This window comes from Chinchilla lanigera, unplaced genomic scaffold, assembly GCF_000276665.1.
Source record: "Chinchilla lanigera isolate Chin_1 unplaced genomic scaffold, ChiLan1.0 scaffold00042, whole genome shotgun sequence".
Classification (NCBI taxonomy): domain Eukaryota; kingdom Metazoa; phylum Chordata; class Mammalia; order Rodentia; family Chinchillidae; genus Chinchilla; species Chinchilla lanigera.
In genome coordinates, this window is record NW_004955443.1 from 18328649 (window position 1) to 18355211 (window position 26563).

General features: G+C 34.9%; 1 protein-coding gene and 1 pseudogene across 1 annotated transcript in view; one reads left to right on the forward strand and one right to left on the reverse strand.

Annotated features, from left to right (window-relative positions):
- Positions 1–26563, reverse strand: part of Stim2 (stromal interaction molecule 2) — a gene marked incomplete in the record, with an annotated part of 143506 nt that overhangs the window by 47404 nt on the left and 69539 nt on the right. Inside the window, 1 exon segment of the mRNA XM_013518101.1 lies at positions 14001–14115. Coding sequence (XP_013373555.1) covers positions 14001–14115 — 115 coding nt within the window.
- Positions 21427–26003, forward strand: LOC102026166 (annotated as a pseudogene).

The following is a 26563-nucleotide window of genomic DNA, read 5'->3' on the forward strand; positions in this document are numbered from 1 at the left end:
AATTATAGTTTATTTTTCACAATATAACATGCTCAGTGACAGACAGCCTGAGTGAAGTCAGCCATAGTTTCACCTTATCAAGGTAAAAAGTGCCAGGCAATAGTGAAATCTATAATAATCAAAAAGATTTTGGGTTCCAGTGATGAGAGTTATACCCACGAGAAAATTTTATTCATTGTCTAAAAGTCTTGAACTCTAAGTGACAAGAACATATTAGACTGTTCAGAAAGAGTAGCTATATTATATAGCATGTGACTCATGCTGCCAGACCCTACCCACCCATCCCTGCATCCAGAATTACCTCTTCAGGTTTTCCGAAATCTGTTCTTCTCATGTCTCCTTTCCTGCTTATCAACCTGTAATAGCTAGATGGCTACTAAGTCCTTTTACTCCCTCTGCCTTCTTCTGAGACCAGATTCCTAATCACCTGGGGAAAGGAGCCCATGCTGAACATCACGGTGAGAGGTCTACATCTGCTCACATGACCTAGGTTACTTCCTAACATTTTTCTCACAAAAGCATAAAAAAAAAAAGACTCTTACTTCTCTTTGGTCATGATCCTGAAAAAGAGGTAAGCCTGTGACTATTACAAAGCGAAGCTCTAGGAAACAGCCAGTGAAAATAAAACCCAGTAAGAAAGAGATAAAGACACAATGAGAGTGGACTAAGCCCCTGACTATACACCTGTACGCTCCTATTAAATAAGAATAGTTTTTATATTAAAATAGTTTGATCCTCTTCTTTACCAATTATTTAACTGGATCATTTATTAATATATAAACACCCTGTAAAACTTCCCATTTTTAAGATACAATGTTCTTCAAATGTATCTACCTTTAGGTATTGGTGTCATTACTCTACTTCTCCTTTTGAAAATCAACAATATTTATCGTCTTCACTTCCTCTTTAACCCACTTCAGACTTTTCACTTCATTACTACAGGGAAACTTTTTATCAAAACCACGAACAGCTTTAACTTTTACTTCTCCAATCCAAAGGGGAGGGCCTAGTCATTATCTCATGTAAACTTCTTTCTGTAGCATCTGACTTAGGTTGGGCCCTCTTTTCTTAAAATATGTTCCTCACTCAGCTTCCAGAACCAGAACTGTTGCCAGTTCCTCATCTCTCACTGGCCATTTCTTCTCAGTCTTTTCTCCTGGGTCCTCCTCTGCATCTTGACCTCACAGCCCTCTGTCTTTACCATCTTTTTGTATCATTAAAAAAACCTCAATCAGTATTTTTCACCTTTCTTTAATCATTATTGATCAAACTGTGAACCTCTTCAGATGTTCTTCCCTCTTCAACCCTTTCCACCCCACCCCACCGAATTCTAATGCCTCGGTACACAAACCAAGGATTTATTCCTATCCCTGATGCCCACTATTATCTGAGTTCAGTCACACAGCAACTTCTGCCCACTATTTTTTCAAAATATATCATTAATCAGGCCTCTCTACCACCTCACCTTCACAAGATCACCATCACCTCACCAATCCACTACCAGAGTCGCAAGTCTCCCACTCTACTCTTGACCCCTTCCGTAGAAGTCTAACGTCCATTCAATGACTATACTATCTTTTCAAAAGATAAATGATATCACTACTTGCTCAAAATTCCTAGATGGAGTTATACTTGCAATATATTACAATAAACCCCATATTATTTATTGGGCCGTACCAGGTCCTAGGAGATTTGGCTGTTCTGTCTTCCTGATCTTATTAATCCCTCCCCCTATTCTTGCTATCCCTTACTACCTTCTCACTATTCTATCTGTTATGGTTTGTGTCTGTGTGTCCCCCCAAAGCCTCATGCGGTCATGGGGCAGGCTTTTAGAGTTTGATTGATTATGGGTGTGAGAGCTACACCCACCCTGGGGTGGATAGTTTGCATATGTAAGGGAGAGGAAAAGGGTGCTTGAGGCCATTCCACCCTGGTATGTGCTTGTTGCTTTGCTGTGTTCTGCTGCCATGAGCTGTAGCCCTCTGCCATGTGCTACTCTGCCTTGTAATCTGCCAAGTATGGACTGAAACCTCCACAAACTGTAAGCAAAATAAACCTTTCCTTCCTTAATTTTGGGCATCAGGTATTGTGTCCCAGGAATGAGGGAAAAGTAACCAAGCCACTATCTTTCTTACAGTCCCCTACATACTTTAAGGTTATGACAGCCTTGGGGCCTTAACTTTGCTGGTTCCTAACCCAGGAATATACTTCACCCCTATGTTCTGCTGGCTTAATACCTATCAACAACAACAACCTCTTCTTTGACTTCTTCTATGGATATATTATTTAAATAGCACCTGACCTAATGGGTTACTAACTACCCTGTTGCCCTGGTTTATTTTTATCCCATAATTTATCTATACCAGCAGTTGTGTGGCATATATGAATATATACATACCCACACACACTCCAACTAGTCACTGTCTCCCTGAAAGTGTTAACTCCAAAATGGCAAGGTATTATTTTGTTCACTACTCCATCCCAAAGGCTAGAATACTGCCTGCCATATATAGAACAAATTCATAATGAATACACCAAGTGAATCTGATTTTTGTCACCTGAAATCATTAGTAATCAAGTACCCTTACAACAAAGTCCTCATTTCTTGAGATAATTCAAGTCTCTATTACTTGCCACACCCAACAAACAAGTACTAAAACTCAAATTTTTTAAATAAAATATTCCTATGTAAAAAAAGGAAGACACTATACTATAAAGCCACTCAACAAAGCATGATGAACAATCAGTTATGCACATGAATTTATTAAGCATTTATTTAGTTTTGTGATAAATTCAGCCTCCAGTACTGAATGTAGTATTTATTTCTTTGGGCATTTCTAAAAACCATTTGACAAATCTAGGCCTAGCTCTAAATATAAATTGACTTAAAACTTAACCTTCCCTCTTTCAAAGCTTCCAATTACACATCTAAAAGAGAGTGCAGTCTAATGTCATGGTCAGATTCATGCAATTAAGCATGCTCATTAAAAACATATAAGTTTACACAACTACCACAACATACCAATCTTCAACTACCTCACACTGCAATCTGGGATATGCTTACCTTTGCTAAAGTCACAGGTTCTGGATCAGTGGGTGTGCAGCCACTACACAGAAACCTATCATTATTCACTGTAGGAGAAATGTAGCACTATCATTAAAATTCCGGCAAAAAATATTTGGTACTGGTCACAACATGGAAAAAAATGATGTTAGATTTCTAAACGCTTACAATATGTAATTGAGAAACCAAACAAATGCATAAGACAACTTATAAGGTAAGAAATTTCTTGGGATTCTCTTTAATTACTTACCCCTCCACCTTCTCTTTTCTAGTCTCACCCCTATTCCCTGTCCAAGAAATTTAATACATTGTTTAACTAGACTGTCATTCAAATTCTTCACTGGAAATGAATTCTAAAAAGCAACTGAAAATGGATGGTAGCATGTCTGAGGCACTATCATTAGCTCTTCATGAATGAAGAACTATTTTGTTAATAAGTTTTTTGTCTGCCTGAGCTTACATGTATTTCTACTAACCTAACAAAATCTTTCTAATCCATGAGCCATCAAAATTATCCATGAAGAAAACAGATGCTGATGTCAAATGGAAAGATGTTAAAACCAATTCCCATATACAGATTTTTAAAAACATACTTGCTGAACTGAATTTTTTAAAGAGTGCTTCCCCTTTTTCTGTTAGGCATACACACATCTACATTCCTATGAAAACCCCTTACTTGATCCTAATACCTATTCAATCTCCGTTTTCCTGCTTCTCCCTTAAACAGGGTGTTGCCCACTGTTTCTACTTCATGTCTACTTTGTTTCCTAATTATAACACAATCTGGATAACACAAAATTTACCATCTTAAGTGTAAAACCTAGTAGCATTAAGTACATTCACATTATTATGCTACACAGTCCATCTCCAGAACTCTTTTCATCTTGCAAAACTGAAATTCAATCCGTGCTCACTACCTAACTCCTCATTCCCCTCCCCGACATTCCAGCAACAACCACCCCACTTTCTGTAACTATGATTCTGGCTACTCTAAGTACCTCATATAAACAGAACTACACAGTGTTCATATATTTTTGATTAACATTTTATTTAGCATAATGTCATCAAGGTTCAGCCACGCTGCACATATGTCAGAATTTTCTTCCTCTTTAAAACCAAATCATAGCCAGGCATGGTGGTGCATGCCTGTAATCCCAGCACTCAGGAGGCTGAGAAAGGAGGATCGTTGTGAGTTTGAGGCCAGCCTGGGCTACAAAGTGAGTTCAAGGCCAGCCTGAACTTCACAGCGAGACCTTGTCTCAAAAAGACTAAATAAATAAATAAATAAAACAAAATAAAATTATATTCCACTGTATTCAATTCCACATTTTACTTATCCATTCATCCCTGATGGACATCTGAGTTACTTTCACTTATCTTAAGTTTTCTTTTTTTTCCTTATTCTCCTTTTTAATGTTTAAATTAATTTTCTACGGGTTAATTAATGACCTTTTTTCTTGCTGAATCTAATCATTTTTCCATATATCATATTTCTCTATATCCAAATATTAACCACTTTTTGTTTCCTGTATCTCCCACTATTTGGGGGGGGTGGCAGGGTAGTGGAGAAGGAGGAGAAAATAAATTCTTTTAAAAAGATTTATACACTGTAAAGAGAATGAAAGGTGGAGGATGTTGATGAACCAGGAAAACAAAATGAAGGTGAGTTATGAACATGAACAAAATATACATAAGACCCTTAATAACAGCTATTAAAGGCAAGCAAAGAAAAAAACAAAATCAGCCACAGAACTGACAGTATAAACACAAAACTTCTGCTCAGGAATACATGTTTCTTACTAGGGAGGCCTAAAAGGAATACTCCCCATGAGGACCCTTGGCAGATAGTTTGTACTATGACAGCTTATGCCGTCAACTTTTCAACTTTCTATCCCTCTTGGAAACACTCTCCTTTCCTGAAGTTCATGATGCTGTCTCTTCTTGATTTTCCTTCCATATCTCTGAGGCCCATTACTGATTATATTAGTCAACCTCTGGCTTTATTGCCAGTATGATGACAAGGCTATTTTCTTTCCCTTTCCTGCTTTTAGTGAATTTTCAAATCATATGACTGTAACTATTATACCGTTATATGAGTGAATCACAACTCTATATTACTAATTTTGTTTACAGAACATAACCATTACAAAGCTATAAGCTAGGAGTAATGAACTTTTTTTTTTTCTGACTACAGGGTAAAGGAAAAAGTTAAAGGATGGAAGTAAAAATGAAATTTCTTCCAATGACATATTGACACCTTTTGTTTTATCGGACTAATCCAGTCTCTGAATTTCAAACTAATGTAAAACACGATGAAATCAAAAATGTCTAAATGGTCCATTATTTTGAACATTCTACAATAAGTCACACTGAAACAAGAAAGAGAAACAGAAAATTATCCACGTGTTAGAGGAATCCTCACTGAAGACCTGTTACTGAAGATTTTACCTTTAAAATATGAAACCAGAAAAAAAAGTTAGACAATATAAGCTTTATGTGATCCCACCCAGACTAGCCATCCATAAAATCAAAGATTTCTAAGCATAAAATACATACACAGGCTATGTTCTTTATGCTTCTTTTAGTCATGCATTTCTTCTGTTCTATACGTTTATATATGGACTATAACCTATGTACATAAATATGTACTTCAGACTAACAGAAATGTTATTAATTCTTAAAAACAAGCCAAGGTCACATTCAAATTAAAAATTCTGGCTAATACTTACAATTTTTTTATTTTTTATCTGCAATTTATGTGATTTCTATTACATTTGCTTCTAAAATGTCATTTCATTCTTTTGAATAGGGAAAAAAAAGACCTAACTAAGCCTAAGACTTGTTTGAGAACAAAAAAAAAAAAAGAAAAAAGAAAAAAGAAAAGCTCTTTAAAACTGACCTTCGAAAAGAATACTATTATTTAAAAAAGAAAAGATCTTACTCAAAGCGCAGCAGGAATAAAATATTTGTTTCACATAAAGTAAAATTTAATATAGTGAATCTCCTGCAATATCACATACTTAAACATCCAGAACTTATATCCAGAGCCCCTCCTCCCCACCTACTTTCCCAAACCAAGGAATGACAAAACAAAATTTAATACATATCAATATGCAACTGGTTCCCAACTGTTGGGGAAAGGGTAGAAGGGAAGTAAAGAAAAATATGATGCTCAAAGATGCCTGCTGTTTTCTAGATAGTCCATCACAAACAGTGAAAAGTGGACAGTCCTCATTTTTACCTTCTGCAGAAGGTTCTGTTACTGTACTCCAAACTTGAGGTATCCCTTGAGTCTGTGAACATAGCAGAGGAGAAATGTAGAATAATTCAAGTGTATAGAAAATCAAAGGCAAATTTGCAAACAATCTTAGAATAGTACTTCCTTAAGTCATAAGAAATCTTCATATGATGATTACATACTGGATAACTTGTTGTATCAGGAAAAAAAAAGACTCAAAACATTTACTTTGTGTGTTCCTACAGAATAGAAATGGTCAAATTTTCTAGAGTACAGAGAGATGTGATAGGTAGTTTGGTCTTTGCATCCTCTTCTGAGGTGATCTCTATTTCAAAGTAAAATCAAGAACAGTCTATTTTTTAAAAAAGATAGTTGTCTCATAGTGAAGAATATTTTATAAATTAAAAGGTTACAATTAATCCCGGTAAATTGGTATGTGCAATAAACCACATCTGCAACATTCAAGTGTCCTGGAGAAAAAGAAACTAAATGTCAATATTCCAAGAGAAAGAAAAGCAGGAAAAAAAGAAAACTAATAAAACCAAAACAAGCTTCATGAACAGATCTGACATGCTAACAATGAAATCATGATCAAGATATATTAGCACTTATTAATACAGAAGTGTGTTTGTCTAATGTGCAAACTGATCAAGAAATGGTTATAATGCATTCCTAGCAAAACCTACATAAAATTCCCTTAAATATTAGTTAATAGGATGAACAATGTGTTTGTGTCACCTATACTTTACACAGAAGAAACTAATTACAAAAGATCTTTTGTTAGTGGTACAAACGATGACTTCTGTCGTTGTGAAACCAGACTCCACCTCAAGAGCAGGTCTTCTCTTGTATAAATTGCTTTCTGTGGATGATGAAAATCCAATACTCTATTGACGACTCTGACCAATAAGAGCTTCTTCTAAAACTAAAAAAGGTAAAAATATTGTATGGAAGATGAAACTAATTAAAATCTAATTTATTAAAGCAGCACAGGCATTTGTAACATATTAAGAGGTGGTATCTTTTTAAATGTACTATATTAATTATAAATATCCACAGAGCTGCTGATCCAGGAAGACTGCTTTCTAGTAAGGGGTAATAAGAGATGAAAAGTAAATGTCCCCTGGGCTTCCTTAGCCTCTGCAGGCAAACAGATGTGCCTTTCCTTTTATTATACCACAATTTCTTCTATATAATCTCAATTACAGATCACAACACATCCCTTTAATGACTTGTGAACAGATCTTTCTTTGCCAGTAGACTGCAGACATGTGGAGGACAGAGAGGACATTCTTCATCTGTGCGTCCTCAGTACCTAGGACAATGCTTTACAGATAATAAACATGCGCTACAATATAATTACCGCATGAAAATTAAATGAACCCCCCCAGTGGGTCCAAAATCATAAGCAGCAAAAAAACTTGAATTTATTCTATATATAGAATAAATTGCCCTTATCCTATATATAAGGGCAAGTTAATTCAAGTCTTCTTTGAAACACGTCTCAAAATTCATGCTTTATTCTTCTTCTATACCATATTTGACCAAATGCTAGTCTTCCTGCCTACAATGAGTCCACCTTTCTGTAACTCTTCCATATTACAAGGCTCTCGAAAATGAGAAGCTGCAACAGCTTCTAACATTTTGTGTAATGATAAAAATGCTGAATAGAGTACCACCCTCCATACACAGAGTAAATACTAATTAATAGCTGCTACAATAATATCCTTCTTCACTCCTGAGACCAGACACAAACCAAACTTCCTTAATAGAGTGCCTCAGGCAGCCATTATAAATTGAAAAGCAGTGGTACATGAGTGGAATATTACTTGCCACTCTTAAATTATCAGATTTAAACATAATCTGTGCCCCTCTTTGACTGATCACTATTCTCCAACTCAGATTTCCTTTCCCGCTCCATCCACTTCCAATGCCCCATAAACATGCCATGGTCATATTTACTTTAAGAACCAGAGGTAACAACAGACATTCTCTGAGCACTTGCTTTATGCTAGACACTGTTATAAGTACTTCACATACAATTCATCCTATTTCAATAACCTAGGTGGTAGACAATTTTCACCCACACTTAACAAATGATTTAACAGAAGTTAAATACGTCACATTAACAGCAAAAGACAAGTATTACAACAGTGACCTATCTCATATACACAATAAATTGTTAATTTCTGGTTGTAAAATGGCCTTAGCATTTACATATGCACTTATACCTACTCGTTTACTTGTGTTAATGTTTAATTTGTATGTGCCTTTCTTGCCTCTCTTTCTCCTAAGAAAATTTTACATCTTTCAAAATCTTGTCGAGAAGTCATCTCTTCCATGAAGCTTTTCCCATAACCAACTGTCCATTCTTCTTGACTTCTAAATTAGAACCACTTATAAACATGCAAAATACTGCTAAGCTCTTGAGGTGAAGGTTTTTTCTGCTTTGTACCCTACCAGTGACTATTATTCATGTTATAAACATACAAAGAAATATTTTGTTGAGGGCTGCCATAAAATAGTTACTTTATCTGCAAGGCCTATGTTTTGTGTTACTCTGCGGATTTACATGCTTTGCATTTCAGCCTCTATGTAAAAACCAGTAGGATACACCTAAAAAAGCCAGTAGTTTTTATCAACATTTGGAAATCACCTGTAATTTCAGAGTCAGAAGAAAAACCTTATGGACATAATAGCCGTATGTAAAGAAAATATTCCTAATCCCCCTTATTTTTAGGAATTTAACACCCATGGTTAAGAATTTTTCTGTTATATTTTGTTTTCTACAATGTTTACAAAAATTTTTGCTGTACTAAACAGAAAGAAGATACTTATGATTCCTTTTTCTCTAGGCTTTACACATACTTCTAAATAACCTGTTTTAAATGCCTACAATGCTCTCCTCTCAAACAATTTCAAAACAAAATCTTTGTAAGAAAAAAAATGAAACATTCCTGAATTTCCAAGTTTCTATTTAACTTGTAAAGCCCAAATTTACAGTTACTTTAGGTAAGAAGAGATCCATGATGAACAAAATAGATTACCTCACAATTGTCAAGGTTTTTATCTATTACAGTCCCTAAATCTTGTATAAAACCATTAATTTTCTATCTATATTTTCTTTTATTAGGTATCTCACTACTATTTAACTACGTCCAGTAATTCCCACAACTCACAGAATTTATCTAAATCTACTTGAAATTTACTACTAGTTTTTAAAATGAATTTAATTTACATTGGACTGTTGACATACGCAATTTGACTGGGTATTCTACACACACACACGCACACACACACACACACAATTGCATTCAGGTCAACTGAAATTTTTCTATGCAAGGTAAGACTCAATTTCTGCATAAGATAATGTTGCTTTTTCCCAGGTGATAATATTTCAAAAAAACTTGGGTACTTTTCACCATCATTTCCACACTATGATGGTGAGTATATAGCCTCATATGCTCATTTTATTGATGAGTATTATGAGACTGAATGAAAAATAGCACAAAACTTTAAATATGGATGAACACTTATACAATTTACTACATAGAGAAATCAGCATCTACTAAGTTCCTATGAAGTGTGCCAGAAATTATGGGAACACTCTCAGTACGTTATTCATGTGTAATATAGAAGAACCACATTTTATAAATAAATTTTAAAATAAGATACAATGTTCTTCATTGTTATAATTAGACAAACCAGGACTTAAAATTATATAGCTTTAAAATCCTTGCTATACAGCATGCCACCTCCACTTCTACTTTTGTTTGCTACCCTGTTCCTCATTTTTTTTTTTTTCCTGTTGCTGGGCTCTACCCCAGGGCTTTGCGTATGTTGGGAAAGTGTTCGTCCACTGAGCTACATCCTCAGGCCTCATTTTCACCTCCAGCAAATATTCAGGAAACTAATGAAGGAGCCATAGGCATACAATAATTTATAGTCTCCTTCACTGCCCAGATCAATATTTAACTCAACTTCAATAAGCAGGATCGAGTGCAATCCCTGCTTGACACATAATAAACTATTATTCTGCTGCATGTGCTTCAAAACATGATTAGTTTATATACAACAGGTAATTAGGGACCATGTCATAAAACAAAAAGTTACACTCGTTCATATGTGACTTTTCCAAGCATTTATCATTTCATACCCCCAAGCAACACAAACAGATACAAAGTACACCAGCCACCACTACACCACCCTGTCCAGTCACCTGCCTTACAAATCTTGGTTGCTCAGTTCTCTCTTTGTGTACTTACCCTTTCTCTTCATGAGTGAAGATTAAAGTGAAAGGGGGAGGGCACACTTTAAGAGATTATTTACCTTAAAAAGGCTGTAAGCTTAAAAAAAATTAAAATAGCAAAAATATTTTCAAGAAAGATCTCAACAAAGTGATCAGGGTGGGAAACCAAAAGGAATTCTAGGAGATACTCTCATTTCGGGTTATATTAACATATAAAACAGACAAAGACCTCTGCTCTCTGAGGCTTACACTGCAGGGAGAGCAGAGGAAAGGAAAAAAAACATAAAAAGTCTAAATATAATACCTCAGAAGACAATAAATGATATGGAGGAATTAAGTATGAAGCCAAGTAAAGAGGACCACGAGTGCTAGGGAGGAAAAAGGGTAAAAGAGTGCGGTCTGCAATTTTAAACAGGATAGCTAGAGGAGGCGACAATAAAAGAAAGCATCGCCTTTGGTTAAAAAAACTGAACTAACAGATGTAAAGGAGCTAACCATGGGGAAATCTGCATTCCTGCTTGTGGAAGAGCAAGGGTATGGCTTGGTAGAGTACTGAGCATGACAGATGGACAGAAAGGTAATAGATTATGAAGTGGGAGGAGAGGGCAGCTCTTTGTAAAGATTTTGGCGTTTTTCCTGTACCACTGTGATATTAAACAGGTAAGATTGATATTTTCAATAGATTACTTTGCTAGGTGAAGAATTACACCACAGCAGATCATAGGTATAAAGTGGGAGAGCAATATATCGCCACTCAATTCTATTTCTTTGCTATTTTTCATTTATTCAGATAAACTAGTGGCCTCTGGAGATACACGATTGGCTATGAAAAGCTGTCCTGTTATAAAAAGACATGTCTGTCTACATTAGTAAATAACAAAGGCAAACAGAGGCATTTCTATCTCACAGTCCTCTTACTACCCAGGAAAGATTTTTTCAGAGAAAGAGAACCAAGGATCTGTCAAGTGGCCCAGACAGTCAGTCACCTGGGAGACATCATTTGCATAACAAGACAATCACTACTGCTCTGGACATGCTCCACCCCACCTTCCAGAGTTTGGGTCACCTCACTTTCCCCCAGAAGCCCACACCCTTCTGTTCAGCTCTATATAAAGCTCTGCCTTTTTCCCTCTGAGTCTCATACACTTTATACAGCTTTCATTCTGAAGCACATTAATAAATCTCTATGCTTTTTCATCTTGTTTAGCAACATATTATTGGCTCATTTCATAGACTAAAATTACCAACATATCATATTTATTCTGGAACAGAATAAATTTAACACTTCCATGCTAGCGATGATGGTAACTGAACCAGGCAACAGGATGAAAGTTATGCAGCAAAATACTTATTCCTTCATTAAAACAGTTAGGTGGATTCCATTCAATGTATCACACATCCAAATCCTAAAAATTACTAGGAGCAACAGACTCCGTAACAGATCTCCTGAGCATCACAAGGGTGGCATGTTTGCTTACCTACGGACTATCCCAAGCATCACTTGGGCAGGTGTTATTTCAACCACTCAATTCTTATATTGAATATATAAAACTGTTGCTTTTATATTTCCTGTTATATTATCTTATAAAAATTAATTTAAAATATGCAATTTTTTGTCATCTTGTACTTCAATACTTGGACTGGTAAGTGGTTAATAGTATCTACGTATTGCTAACATACTTCATATGATGTCTATTACTAAGTTTTCTACTACCCCAGCACTTTTCTTCATTTATATTCATTTCAAATTCTATTTCTATTCTTTTCCAAATTCCTATTATCTTAAAATGACTTAGGAAGGAAAAATGAAACATATTTTTAAACTTCTGCATCTTTAAGTCAGTGGTATGTGTCTTCCTTATTTCCTTTTCTTTTCCCAGTGTATTTCAACAGATACCTCTTTTGTAAAAATGAAGATAAACATGTAAGCAAGTTATGAACCTTCTTCTACATTAAGAAAAATATTGGGTACTGGTGAAATCATTTCTGTATTTTCTCATTTCCAAATATTATCACCAACATCTAGTAAACTTTACTATTTCTTTATACTCTTATTTGGTGATGTGTCCTAGCTTCCTTGCAATTTTATTATTTAAATCTTTGGACAACAATACAAGGCACAACATAAATGCTTGATTTTTGTTGGACATGGCGGCACATACCTATAATCCAAGATATTCTGGAGGATCACAAGTTCAAAGACAGCTTTGGTAACCACGTGAGACTACCTCAAAATCAAAGTAAGAACAGATGGGGATATAGCTCAGCAAGCCCTATGTTCAATCCTCAGTGTGGTAGATATGTAAGTAGGTAGGTAGGTAGGTAGATAGATAGATAGATACATAGATGATAGGATAACTGCTTGACTTTCATAAAGAATAGAAACATTTGATTAAAAACAGATACCTGGGCTGACTATGAAACTTAAGAAAATGAATGCTTCTGTTTTACTTTTTATTCTTAGTTTCCTAACATTAGTGACTGAGTTGAGAGTTTAGGACACAGACTTCTGGGCCTTAAAAATTATTGTCCATAACATAAATTAAGAATCTAAAAGGAAAAACATACAAATAATATAATTCTACACGTAACTTCAGTCATTCTCCCCCTTACTCATAGTTTAACTTTCCACGGTTTCAGTTACCAGCAGTCTACCAACATGCAAAAGTATTAATGGAATATTCCAAAAACAAACAATTCGTAAGTTTTAAATTACCATTGTAAGTAGGATGACAAAATCCTGCACAATTCAGCCTAGTACATAAATCACTCCTTTGTCCAGCACATCCATACTGTATACATTACCTACCCTGTGAAAGAGATCACATTCACGCTTTTATTGCAGTATATTGTTATAACTGTCCATTTTGTTGTTAATCTCTTCCTCTGCCTAACTTAGAAACTAAACCTTACCGTAGGTATGTATACACAGGAGAAACTTAAAGAGGGTGTGGTACTGGCTGCAACTGAAGCATCTACTGATGGGTGCTGGAACACAGCCCCACAGAAAAGGGAGGCCTGCTGGAACAGAAGACTTCATAAAGGCCTCATGTAAAGAAACACTTAAGAGTTCTGGCCTCTGAAGGACTTTAGAAACTATTCTCCATAACAAAAAAGAAAAGAGGATTTCTATATGCTTAGTTGTTAAAACGTTTGTAATAACTACATTTATTAGGTAAAACAACACTTCAAAACTTTTTCTCGGATTATTTTATTTACTTTAATGTAAAGTATTAAATTATCTGAAAATAATCTGGTGCTTAATGAATTTGAGAAAGATAAAAACTGCCTTTCAAAACTAAAAATAGAAAAGTTATTTATTAAAATATGGTCTCATAAAAGTATTATTTAAGTTACTTTTGCAAAATCATATGCAATTAATGAACTGTCAACAGCTAAATGGCAGAAGCAGAGATGGTCAAGGGTCCAGATCACTACAGCAGTCTCACCTTCAGATGTCTTCCACTGCTTCCATAGGTCCTCAACAGTTATATGCTTATCTTCTCTGTGCAGATGGCTGTGCTTATTAGTAGCATCTTTGTATTTCATATCTTCTCTGATAAACTACAAAAGAGAGAATACTAAATTAAATATGCTTAACTAGTTTAGGTAAACTTAAAAAATTAAATCAGGTAATAACCTAATAACTGGTACGTTTTGGGTTCTTTACTGCCATATTTTTACACATTTATTAATACGTTTTATGAAAGATTTTCTACTACCAATCATGATGACAGCAGCAACAGTGAAAGTATTGTCCAATATTCGTAATTCACCAGGCAATATTCTTAATTAGATAACATATCCATATACAAACACATACACACACTAATTTAACTTTATATTAGCTCCATAAGGAAAGTATCATACCTCATTTTATAGAGGAGAAACCAGGGCCTAAATAAAGAGGTTAGTTAATATACCCAAGGTTAAAATAATGAAGAGCAGAATTCAGATTTCAACACAGTCATGGTTATACTCAATAGCATAATATACTATCTCAATATTATACATTTTTGCCAAATACTTAGTATAGAATATTTTAAAGCATAATTAATACTAATATCAATTATTGCATCATATTTCTGTGTTCTACTTTTAAGCCACTGTAACTCAATAGCATTTGACTATGGTGTTCAGAACTACTGTATTTTACACAACTGAAGTACATCTCTGCTAATTTTACTATAAAAGGTATACATAGAGAGAAAGTAGAAACTATCTTGGCTTAAAATTATCCAGCTCATATTACTTTTGTAATTTTTTCCCAGAGTCTAACAATTAAAGAACAAATTCTTTTTTGATGCCTTAGCTCCCATTTAGCAATCTTGTCCCAGAACAATCTTTTAGACTTTATCTCTAGATACTTCTTCCATATAAATTCCTTACTCTAATTAAATGAAATAGGTTTTTAATTTTTAAATTCATTCTATCTCTTATTTCTTATTTTGTTGTTCTTTACTTAGAATCTTCATTTATTTTTTTTTCTGGTTACAAAAATATAAAATCATATAGAAGATTATTTCTGAAATCCAAAATCCTGAACATTGGTAATAGTCCCAAACCTAGAGGCAGATTTCTCTGATTTTTGTATTTGAAAATAAACATCATCTTCAGACAAATGTTTTTGGCTAGAGGTGTTGTAAACTAAACTATTTAATTATTCCACTTTTTTCAGCTTCTATGACCTGAGGTACAAAAGGAGAAAACAAATAGTAATAAGGGTTTAGGATCAACAGTATTTAACATGTGGTCATCAGGCTAGCATCAGTCAGAACACTGATAATGGTTTACACTACTGTATGTATAGAAACTGAAAGGAACCACTTAGGATTCTGCAATACTTTCAAAACATCTGAGCCATACATGGGGAAAATGTACTCATTTTATAGACACTGTCCATAATAGACTTGAAATTAAGAATTTGGAAAAAAAGAAATTAACAATCTGGTCCTTTTAAAAGTGCTAATCCAAAAAATTCATGCTAGTATTTATGTATTCTGTTGTTGTAAACAGTACAGTACCTTAATCCCTTTTCTCTATCTGCTTCTTTTTAAGTTATATTTAAGGAAGATGGTCTACTTGCCCCAATTCCTGATACTTTCAGAATACAGCAGAAATACCGGGAAAAAAATCACTGCTACTGAGATGTTTAAAAACTTCCCCAATCTTGGAAGAGGTCCAAGAGCTAGGAAGCAAACTTCAATGAAAAACTATGAAGACGGACAGAGCAGGAAGAAAGTCTCTCCTGGAAATGGTCCAGTCAGCTTGAACAAAAGTCAACTGTTTCATTTATGTAATACATATTAAAAACATGTCCTAAGAAGTTCTGTCTACCATATGAATGCTAAGAGCCTAAAAGTACAGTTCTGTGGTTTGAGAATTAATATAATTCAGAAACAAAGCAATTTCCATGTAAACTAGATGTGGTATTCTAGCTACTTAAGAAGTTTAAAAGAACAGAATGAGTTTATGGGTATATATCAAATACATACTTAACAAAACGTATTCAAAAAAGGAAACCTGAAAAGGAAGAAACTTATGGAAATACTTATAGATCACTTGGCAGTATAAAAGAATTATCGATTCCTAAGCAAGCTGAGTGAAAACTGAACACACTAAAAATCATCAATTTCTCAATATTCTATACTAGTATATAATTGTGACTGTACAGACTTTTCCAAAGCTTTACAGAAAACTGCTAATATTACATATCAAGCAGGTTAACTAGAAAAATTTTGAAGTCACTCATAACTGAACAAAAGACAGTTTTATTTACTGCAATCCATGATTTTAAGAAGTCTAAAATTAGACTGTAAAATTCTATTAAGAAATACTTATATTACAGCAACTATTAATGTAATATGCAATAACATATAAATCTACTCTAGGAAATCTTAAGTTGATAATATAAATAAAGGAGTGCTCAATAAATAAATACTGAATAAGGACCAAAATGTATAATAAATATTGGGAAATAGAAAGAAAAATGCTCAAGTAGAAAGGGAAACAAGGGAAGAGGAAAGGAAGGAAGGGGAAAAACGAGAATAGCAGGAAAAAATGTAAGCAAAATTTTTGTAAATAGGGGAAAAGGAGTTGAAGAGAGCGGAGGGGATTGGGGAAAAAAAGAGGAATCAAGATATATTATATACAAATTACCTATGATGAATGTGATCATTATGTGTATCTAAAGTATACCAATAAAATTAACCTTCTAAAAAAGTGCTTGGTACATGTTAACACACTTAATAATGTCAACACATAAATTTTACACCAGTTTTTCTGTTGTTGTTGTTTTTGTTTTTCAGAATAATGAGTTAAACTGATAATCAGTGGCCTAAAAAATCTACAAATAACTGCATTATTGCATCTTGATGAGGCCCACCACAGAAGATGTTCTAATTAGCTAGTGCTAAGACTTACCTTGTTTTAATAGTCTTGATCTTACCAACCAGGATTGATTCAGATAGATACACAACAGACACAGATAAAAAAACAAAAAACCATAGGCAAACTAGAATGTCTGCATGAAAATAAAAGATAAATTATTTAATGTGTCCAAACAAATGTCCATGGAGTCATACAAATTAGTACTATATTCAACCAGCACAGTATCAGTAATATAAAGCATGTAATTCAGAAGTAATATTAATATGTGAGTATATACTTGAAGTAGAAGTAGACAGTAAAGACTTAAACATAAAACTCTTCCTCTGTTTTATTTGGTAACATTTTAAGTCAAAACTTGCATTTCAAGTAAAGATGAGGTTATACAAACCTTGTGGAACACAAGGTTTCGGAGTTGAAGTATGCTGTTTTCATTTGTTTTTTTAAGAAGTCATGTATGACCTGTGCCCCCTAAAAAGACAACTACTGCATCAGACAAAATATAGACAAACAAAAGATACTGAACAGCAGGAAACAAAAGACTGACCCCTTAAATACCAGAAGTAAGTGTGTTCAAGATCTGCCCTAAGTCAGTTTTTAGAGAGAGTTCTAGGACAAGGCACAAGAACAGGGACCCCCAGCAGTTTCTCTGAAGAGATGGAACTAGGAGTCCAGAGGGTAAGGTACTTGACATCACAGGACCTGTACCAGAGACAAGTGAATGGAACAATGAAAGAGAATGTGCACATGCAGACAGGGCTGGCTTGAGCCTTTAACTAACTACTGATCAATACATGCATGATAGGAAATGGTTGTGCTCAAAGGAAAAAAAAAAAAACAAAACAAACTCACCTGAAAGAATAAGAGGAAACAATCTCTGATAATCATCCATGGCAGAGATTAGTACCTGAGTCACCAGACAGAAAACTATGAAAGGTGTTACTTCAGTACTGGGGAATATTAATCCTCAATTTAACCATACTGATTTTTTTTTTGGTTTTGCTTTTTCAGACAGGGTCTTGCTATGTAGTCCAGGCTGGCCTTTTTTTTTAAATGTCAGACAGGTAATGTACCAATGTCATAACAAGGTTCGAGGGAGACTCATCTCATGCAGATAGTATGCACACCCATTCATCACACTCATGAACCAAAGGATCCAGGCTGGCCTTGAACTCACTTTGTAGCCTAGGCTGGCCTTGAACTCAGAGCAATCCTCCTGGCTCGGCCTCTCTAGTGTTGAGATCACCATGCCCCGCAACCATAAAGATCCTGTCTTTAAAAGTTTATGAGACCAAAAAAGTAAACTGTTTCCAAGTAATTTAGCTCAGTTTTAGAACAAAGCTTGAGAATTCCTATAGAACACAAAATACCCAGTACAAACATGACAAAATTTAAAATGTCTAGCATTTAGTGAAAAACTACAAGGCATGCCGAGATATAGGACAACACAACTGAAAGGAGAGATATCAACCAAAACCAACCTAAAAATGGTACAAGTGAGAGAATTCTTTTAAAAATATTAAAACAGGTATTATGTACGTATAGTCTCAATGTTCAAAAAGCCAATACAAATATGAAACATCTTAAGGGGAGACATATAAAAGTTTAAAATAAGTCAGAATTTCAAACATAAAAACTGGATTATATGAGATGAAAAATACAGATTAAAGACAAATATAACAAACTAAAAAACCAGCAAATTTAAGTATAATAAACAGTAAGAACTATTCAAAAGGAATAGTGAGCTGTGGAACAACTTCAAGCAGCCAAAATCATGTGGAAATGTAATCCCTGAGGAGAGGAAGAGAGTAACACAACATGTATGTATTTGAAGACATATCATCAAAATTTCCCAAATCTTATTTAAAAATCTAAACACACATATTTTAGAAGATCAACAATATCCAAGACAAGAAACACCAAGATAGTCACACTAAGAGGTATCAAAATCAATTGGTTTAAAATAGGGGTAAACAGACTATCTTAAAAGCAATCAGGGAAACAAGGTGAAAAAGGATGTTTTTCAAAGGAACAAAGATACAGTCTACAGCAGATTTTTTTATCAGATGCAATGTAGAAAATATTTATGTAGCATATATAAAGTATGAAAATGAAAAGCTCTATGAAGAATTTTTATCCAGCAAAAAAATCTGTCAAAAATAAAACTTCAGAAACTCAAAACATTCAACACCAGAAATTCTACACTAGAAACGTCTTTAAAAATTTTATAACGAGGTGGAAGGATGTCTGAATCTTTACAAAGAAATACAGTGGCACCTCAGTTCATGAATTTAATTCTCTCCATAATTCTGATCACAAAAAGAATTGAAAGAAAACCAAATCACATTTCCCCATAAGGTCAACATTAAAGTTAACCACTGAATTTATTCACTTCTCAACCAATTTGTTTCATAACCAGAATCATGGAAAGAATTAAGTTTGTAAACCAAGGTACCACTGATTAGTGGCAATGAAACTGTGTAAGGAAATACGTGCAGTTTAGAGTAAGTCCGTTTTATTTCCATAAAACTGTACTGAGGAAAGATGTTCTTTATGAATATGTGCAAGAAATGGCATTTGTATAATCTGTGAAAATACAAAATAGTATGTAACCTTTTTGTAAGACAATTAAATGTAAAGCAATCACTGCCTCTTACCTAGAATTTATCTCACAACAGTAACACAACTATATAAAAAGTTCGAGTTGTTATCACAATATTATTGCCAATAATGCAACTTTGTAACTACCATCAGAACTGTTAAATTATAATAAAATTAAAAATAAAGTATATTTTAAAATAAGATGTAACTACTTTAATTTTAAAGAAAGAGATGCTTACAACAGTATCTGATATTTAATAAAATTATATCAACTGAGTATGACTGATTACTTTGGAATATTTTTCATGCTAATTAGAAGCTCAAGGTTGTTGTTGTATATAATAATACATTTTTAAAACACAGTGACAAACTATTTCAAGCTTTTAATGTACATTTATATACTCTCAACTTCTACCCTAATGCAGAGATATTACCTGGTTCCACAAAGATGCTAATCATTCTCAATATGCCCAAAATGAGTTATACTCATTATAATATCACCATTTCTAATTTTTGAAAGCCTGTATAGAATAAGTATAATAATAAAATTATCCAACAATGTCATAAAAATAAAGATATTTCCAGACTACTACCAAAGACTGTTACAGAAGCAAGCATTACAATTTTAAGCAATTCTGATGGAAAACTTTCAATAATTAGTATTTTAGCTGAAATATTTTCAAAAGAATTACTTTAAAATATGCTAAAATTATGATTATCCTGGGTCATCAAGTGAACATTATTGAACACTATTGCAATCTTATGACTATATTTTCATATTCTCCCAGTTCTTGCCTCCTGTGGAACTATCAGTATAGCTGAACTGAGGAAGACAAACCAACCAGAATATCCCTATTTCTATGTCCACAGTGAATGGCTACAGATAGGCACATGGTTATGTCAGATCAAAGAGAGTCAATATATACCCCACCTAGCCCTTTTGCTGGAATACTCAGAAAAAATAAACTCTGTTTCACTGAGGTTACCTAGTATGACTTGACATAGAACTGGTAAAGGATATTGGGCCACTATATAGGGAGAGTAAGCCTGAGAATTTGGGGGAAAAAAAACCACCACAGCTGAGACAAAGACATAGAATTCTGCTGGTAACTGTTTGAGCAAGTGAATCTAACCAGACCAGAATAGTTCTAGGCTGTTTGGTTATGTAATTCAATATATTTTGTTTTCTGTTTCAGTTAAATAGAATGGAATTTCTTTTATGTATAATATCCCTGTTATGGAATGTTAATAAATACAGGGAATTATAAATACAAGGAACCACAAAATCAAACTGGCAAATTGAGTTTCTACACCAGACCATCCAACTGCCTATTATTATGTCCATACACCCTTTTACAAAAAAATAAGGAATATGAAGCCATCCAAAATTTGTTTCAGCTTCATGTGAATCAAAAGGAAAGGCATAAGCCACAATGGAGCCGGATAAAGGAAAAAAGGGCACAGAAGGGCAACTGAGTCAGAAGCATACTCATGCAAACATGCATGTGTGCACACACACACCTGCACCAGCAAGTAGTGAAAGGCCTTCCACAGAGAACAATACTGTAAAGTTAGAAACAACCAGCACTGCCACCAAGACTGTACTCTGTCAGACAGTTTCCCACTAAAAGAAATCAAAGCTCCTCACAGAAATGGCTGAAGGAAGTAAAACTCTGGAGCCAGAAGTATAGAAGCTGAACATGGAACAGAAAGCAAGAAATTTATCAAGGATTACTGAGGTTGGGTCCAAAGAATCCAAGTACAAGACAACACTGCTCTGGTTTCTCCATGCGATAACCATCACTACTGTGGCCACTGCCTGGCCTAGGGATTGAGATACTTGTTGCCCAAAGTGTGAGTAAATTTGATACATTCCACGCCAGGAAGATGGAAGGACCTTTGTCCAGGTTTAGAGACTACAGTACTGTGCAGGTGACCCACCCTCAGAACATTATGGCTGCAGCTTCTATTGCCAGTATTGTAAAAAAGTTCTCTTAGGCCAATTGGCTGGATAAAATGTTGCTGGATGATATTAGTGATACAACCATTATTAGTGATGGTACCACCATCCTGAACTCACTACAGGTAGAACATTCCGCAGCTAATGTTCTTTGTTAGTGGTTGATGTATAAGACAAAGAAAGTAGTTTGAGAAGGAATTATCTCAGTGGTATTATTGCAGTTATACTTCTAAAAAATGTAGATAAATTCATCAAAGAGAAAATTCATTCCATGCCAATTATTGGTGGTTATCAACTTGCTTTTCAGGAAGTTGTGTGCTATGTCACTGAAAACCTAATTATTAACACAGATGAACATGAAAGAGATTGCCTGGCGAATGCTGCTAAGACATGGATGTCTTCCAAAATTACTGAAATAAATGATGATTTCTTTTTTAATGTAGTAGATCAGTGGTGGTGAACCTATGGCATGCATGCTGCAGTGTGCACACAGAGCCCTCTCTGTCGATACTTGAGCTGAGTCGATACTTGATACTGAGCTGTCAATACTCAGCAGCTGAGTATTGGATAACAGCACACAAAGGGTTATGCACATGCTCAGAAAGGAGTACCTGCACCAGGGAATGGTGTCATGAGCCAGGACTTCTTGGCCGCAATTGGTCTGACATTTCGCATGGCCAGGTAGTACACTGTCATGGATGGATGGATGGACGGATGGACAGATGGACAGATATATATTTGCTTGGGTTGGCTGTTTTAATACATTTGTTTTTATTAACACAAGATTTTAGCTTTGAGTTTTCCTATAAAAAATGGAAATTTAATATCTAATATTTAGCAGAGATGTTCTAATTAAGAGACAGATTCTTTTAATGTTGTGCTGTCCCCTGGCATATCTGAATCTGCAGCAACATATTTAGTTGATTGTGAAGACTTTATGAAAACAAGAGGAAGGACAAATATATTTGCTTGGACCAGCTGTGATTTTAGTAGAAGCCCCAAAGGTAGGAAACACACTCGGATGCTTTCTTCAGAGAAGGCCAACGCTGGTAGTCAGTGGCAGTCAGAAAATTCAAGAGGAAACTCAGCTAAGAATCACTGCTTCACACTGCTGACTCAGAGAATAGCCAATTATTCAGTGGTAACTAATAGTGCTAGCTATTTTTGGTATAGGGATGGACTTCTATGGGACACTTCGTGTGTGTGTGCGCGCGCGCACACATGCGCGTTTTTCTAGACTTTAAATCTTGAACAACAAAAAATGACTATAGCAAAAATTACCAAAAAAAAGCAAAACTGAAATAGCGGTAGATCATTCCAAGAGGCCTGGATGGAGTCATTTGGAGTGACTGAACACAATGGGAAGGCGCTATGTATTCTGGATAGTGGCAAGTGTTGTGTGTTGCACACATCCAGTGTTAGACTATACTTTGACACCAACCATAAAGTGTTGCCAAACTTAGTAAAACTGAAAGGAAAGCTTCTTGAAGGGAAACTGAGAAAATATTATTCCCAGTGTCTTAGTTTTTGCAACTATCTTTCTAAACCAAACCATCTGTCAGCTGACAGCTGACAGCTTCTGAATTTCACTGTGCACAGGAAAACATGTTAACTCCCTCTCTGATGGCGATTTGATCAAAATGGCCATGTTGTCTGGGATTAATTCCCTCTTTCATGATTTCCCAAAGAAGGATAAAATTGTACAGTGCATGTGTGAGATGCCACTTAGCAGAAATATCATTAAAAATCAAGTCCTGCACATAAGTGATGTTAGTCAGCAGCTCACCACTTACAAAAGACAGCCTGTTACTCCATGTGCTTGAATGAAAGCACAGATATAAATAATAAAGCAAGGCTAGCAGTAATCTGCGTTATGCTATTGGTGACATCATGAGAAAAAAGCTGATGCAACTGGTGTCTTTGCCTGCAAGAACACAAGGGACAGATATCTATATTGCTGGTTGGAGGCTTTTCTGTCACAAGATATAAGACCCAAAAAAGTGGTTTCAGTTACTAATGATAGGGCACCTCGCTTGGTGTGGGCAACATCCGGTTTCATAAAGTTCTTTGTTAAAGAAACAAAACAGTCATTGGGTTTCACTGTATTATACATCAAGAGGCTCTTTGTGTCAGGGAAGGCAGTAAAAATTAGATGATATCCTCAAACATATCACAAAAATGGTGAATTACAAAATGGATTATGCTCTTATTTTTGGACAGTTTCAAACACTTCTTAATGAGGTTCAGCCATGGTATAATGCTTTATATTTATATAGAATAATGTCCAATAGGTGAGCAGAGGATGTGTCCTGAAGAGATCTGTAGCATGCTTGGATGAAATTAGGCTCTTTATGAATGAAAAGGAGCAGGAATATCCACAGCTCACCCATATGGCCTGGTTTAACAAACCTCATGTTGTTGCATTTTTTTTTTACAGATTTTATACTACACTTCAATGTACTGAATAAAAATTTACAAGGTGTAGGTAAAACAACAGAGGGAAGTTCTGTGATATCAAAACATTTTAAAGAAAACTTCCGCTTTTTTAAGTGGGCAGTTGAAATATTTTTCTAAATCTAAAAATGCATTTAGAAAATTCTACAACTTTTGCAGACAATCCTACAAGCCATCAGGAAATCTACAAGGAATTTTCTAGCATTGTAGCAGCTGCAAAGGAGAATTTTAGTAACAGATTTTTATAGTTCTGTGAAATGGAGACAATCCTGTCTTTTCTTACTTCTCCGTATAAAGCCAGATTTGAAGAACTTGATCTTTCCTGCTTATACTGGTTAGATTTTGGAAATTGGAAAATGGAGCTACTGGAATTTCAGGAAAGCTCTACCTGGAAAAGTAAACTCTATGGTCTGTATGCAATGCTTGAGAAGACAGAGTGTGAAGGAATGACAAAGGACAGCATAGTTGGTAGTTCGGAAAATGAAATCCTTAAAGTGTGGAATTCTCTGGCCAATAATTTTAAGTTAAGGACAGCACTTAGGATTGCTTTTCTTACTTTGTTTGGATCATCTTATGCTTCTGAGCAGTTGTTTTCAGCTTTGAATTGTATCAAACCTCAGAAAAGAAACAGACTAACAGACGACCTGAGTGCTGCCGCGTGTTGCTCTCCAATGAAGTGTGAGCCAAAGTGTGACAAATTATCACCATGCATCAGCAGCAAAGGTCACAGTAATGGAGAAAAAGCACACCAAATGCAGACTTTTACCTTTCAATACAAAGCTGTCTGTACCACTGAAAGCCCTGTTACTGTAAGAAAAAAGATGTTAATGTATGAGCTGTTTTTTTCTCTAAATTAAAACCTCAGTATTCAGGTTTAATTGCAATATTGGCAGCTTTCAATAAATAAATGGGATTTGGGTTGCAGTTTGTGCACTCGGTATCTAAAAGGTTCACCACCACTGTAAAAGATGCTACACTTGCTGGCAAATACAGATGTAAGTGGTACGCTTCACTAATCAGTCAATTCTGTTAATACTCTGAAAGCCCACATGAGAAAGCAAATGGAAAGCATACTGATCACTGGCTATGTAATCAACTATGCAGTGGGATTTCAGGGCATGCCTAAGAGAATAATGAATGCAAAAACTGCTTTATTTCATCTGCCAAAAACAAAAATGAAGTTTGAAAAACTGGGCCAAATTAGACAGGGAATCAGATACTGTATAGCCAAAGAGAGAATTCAGAAGATCCTGGCAACTGGTGCCAATGTGCTTCTAACCACTGGTGCAATTGATGACATATATATGAAGTATCTGGTATAGGCTAGCACTATGGCAGTGAGAAGAAAACATGACCTGAAGTGCAGTGTTAAAGCTTCTGAATTATTCTGTCAGCCCTAGCCAATCTGGAAGGTGAACAAATTTTTGAAGCTACAATATTGGGACAAGAAAGGAGAATACAGGAGAGAATTTGGGAAGATGAACTGATATTAACCAAAAATACTAAGTCTCACACATCTGCATCAAGTATTTTACATGAGGCAAAAGATTTCATGTGTGAAGAGATGGAATGCTCTGTACATGATGCATTCTGTGTGGTAAAAAGAGTTGTGGAGTTAAAATCCATCCCTTGTTCCAAGCGGGAATGCTTCGGAAGCAGCCCTTTCCACATACCTTGAAAAGGACCTCAAAACAGCTTGTTATCACAGAATTCGTAAGATCTCCTGTGATTTCTAGTACACTGGCAGTTAATGCTGCTAAAGACTCCATGGTTGCAAAGTTAAGAGATATTCTTAATGAGGCTCAAATTAACCCAGACCACAACAGTCTAAAACACATTGGCTTTGATTTGATCAACAGTAAACCATAAGGCAAAAAAAGCAGGGGTGTTTGAACCAACCACAGTTAAAGTGAAGAGACTGATATTTGCAACAGAAATTACAATTACCATTCTTCAAATCAATGATCTCATGAAATTATACCCAGAAAGTAAAGGCAATAAATATGCAAATTATGAAGATGCAGCTTACTCTGAAGCCCATAATAACTGATCTCATTTCCTTTTTATTTACAATAATGTTTGCTACAATGTCTTGTATTTTGAGTATTACACATTAAAGTACAGCAACCTTCACAATTCTTGTGAAGTAGGAAAAAAAAAGAATCAAAGCTTACACAGGCTTCCATTTGCCCCAAGTGGGACAATTGAAACAACAAAAAATGATAAAAATGAAGCTCATTTAAATCCATGAGTTCATGATATTAACAACCAAATCTCTCTCTCTCTTTCTCATACACACACACACACACACACACACACACATTCTCTTTCATTCCCTTTGCAGTCGTTTTGGAAACTATTTTGAAGATGTGTAAGAATAAGCATATATCCTGACTTTCTAACACAAATACATAAAATTACTGATATGCTGAAGTTTCTCTTCAAAGAATTAATTTAACATAAGAATTAACATAAAATGTTGGCATTTTCTAATCTTTTAAATAAATCAATAGATATGAAAAATGTTCTATCAATGCAGATGAGATCAAAGATGATATCAAACCTTTTGGTTAACTCAATGTATTATTATACAGATATTTAAACAGTAAC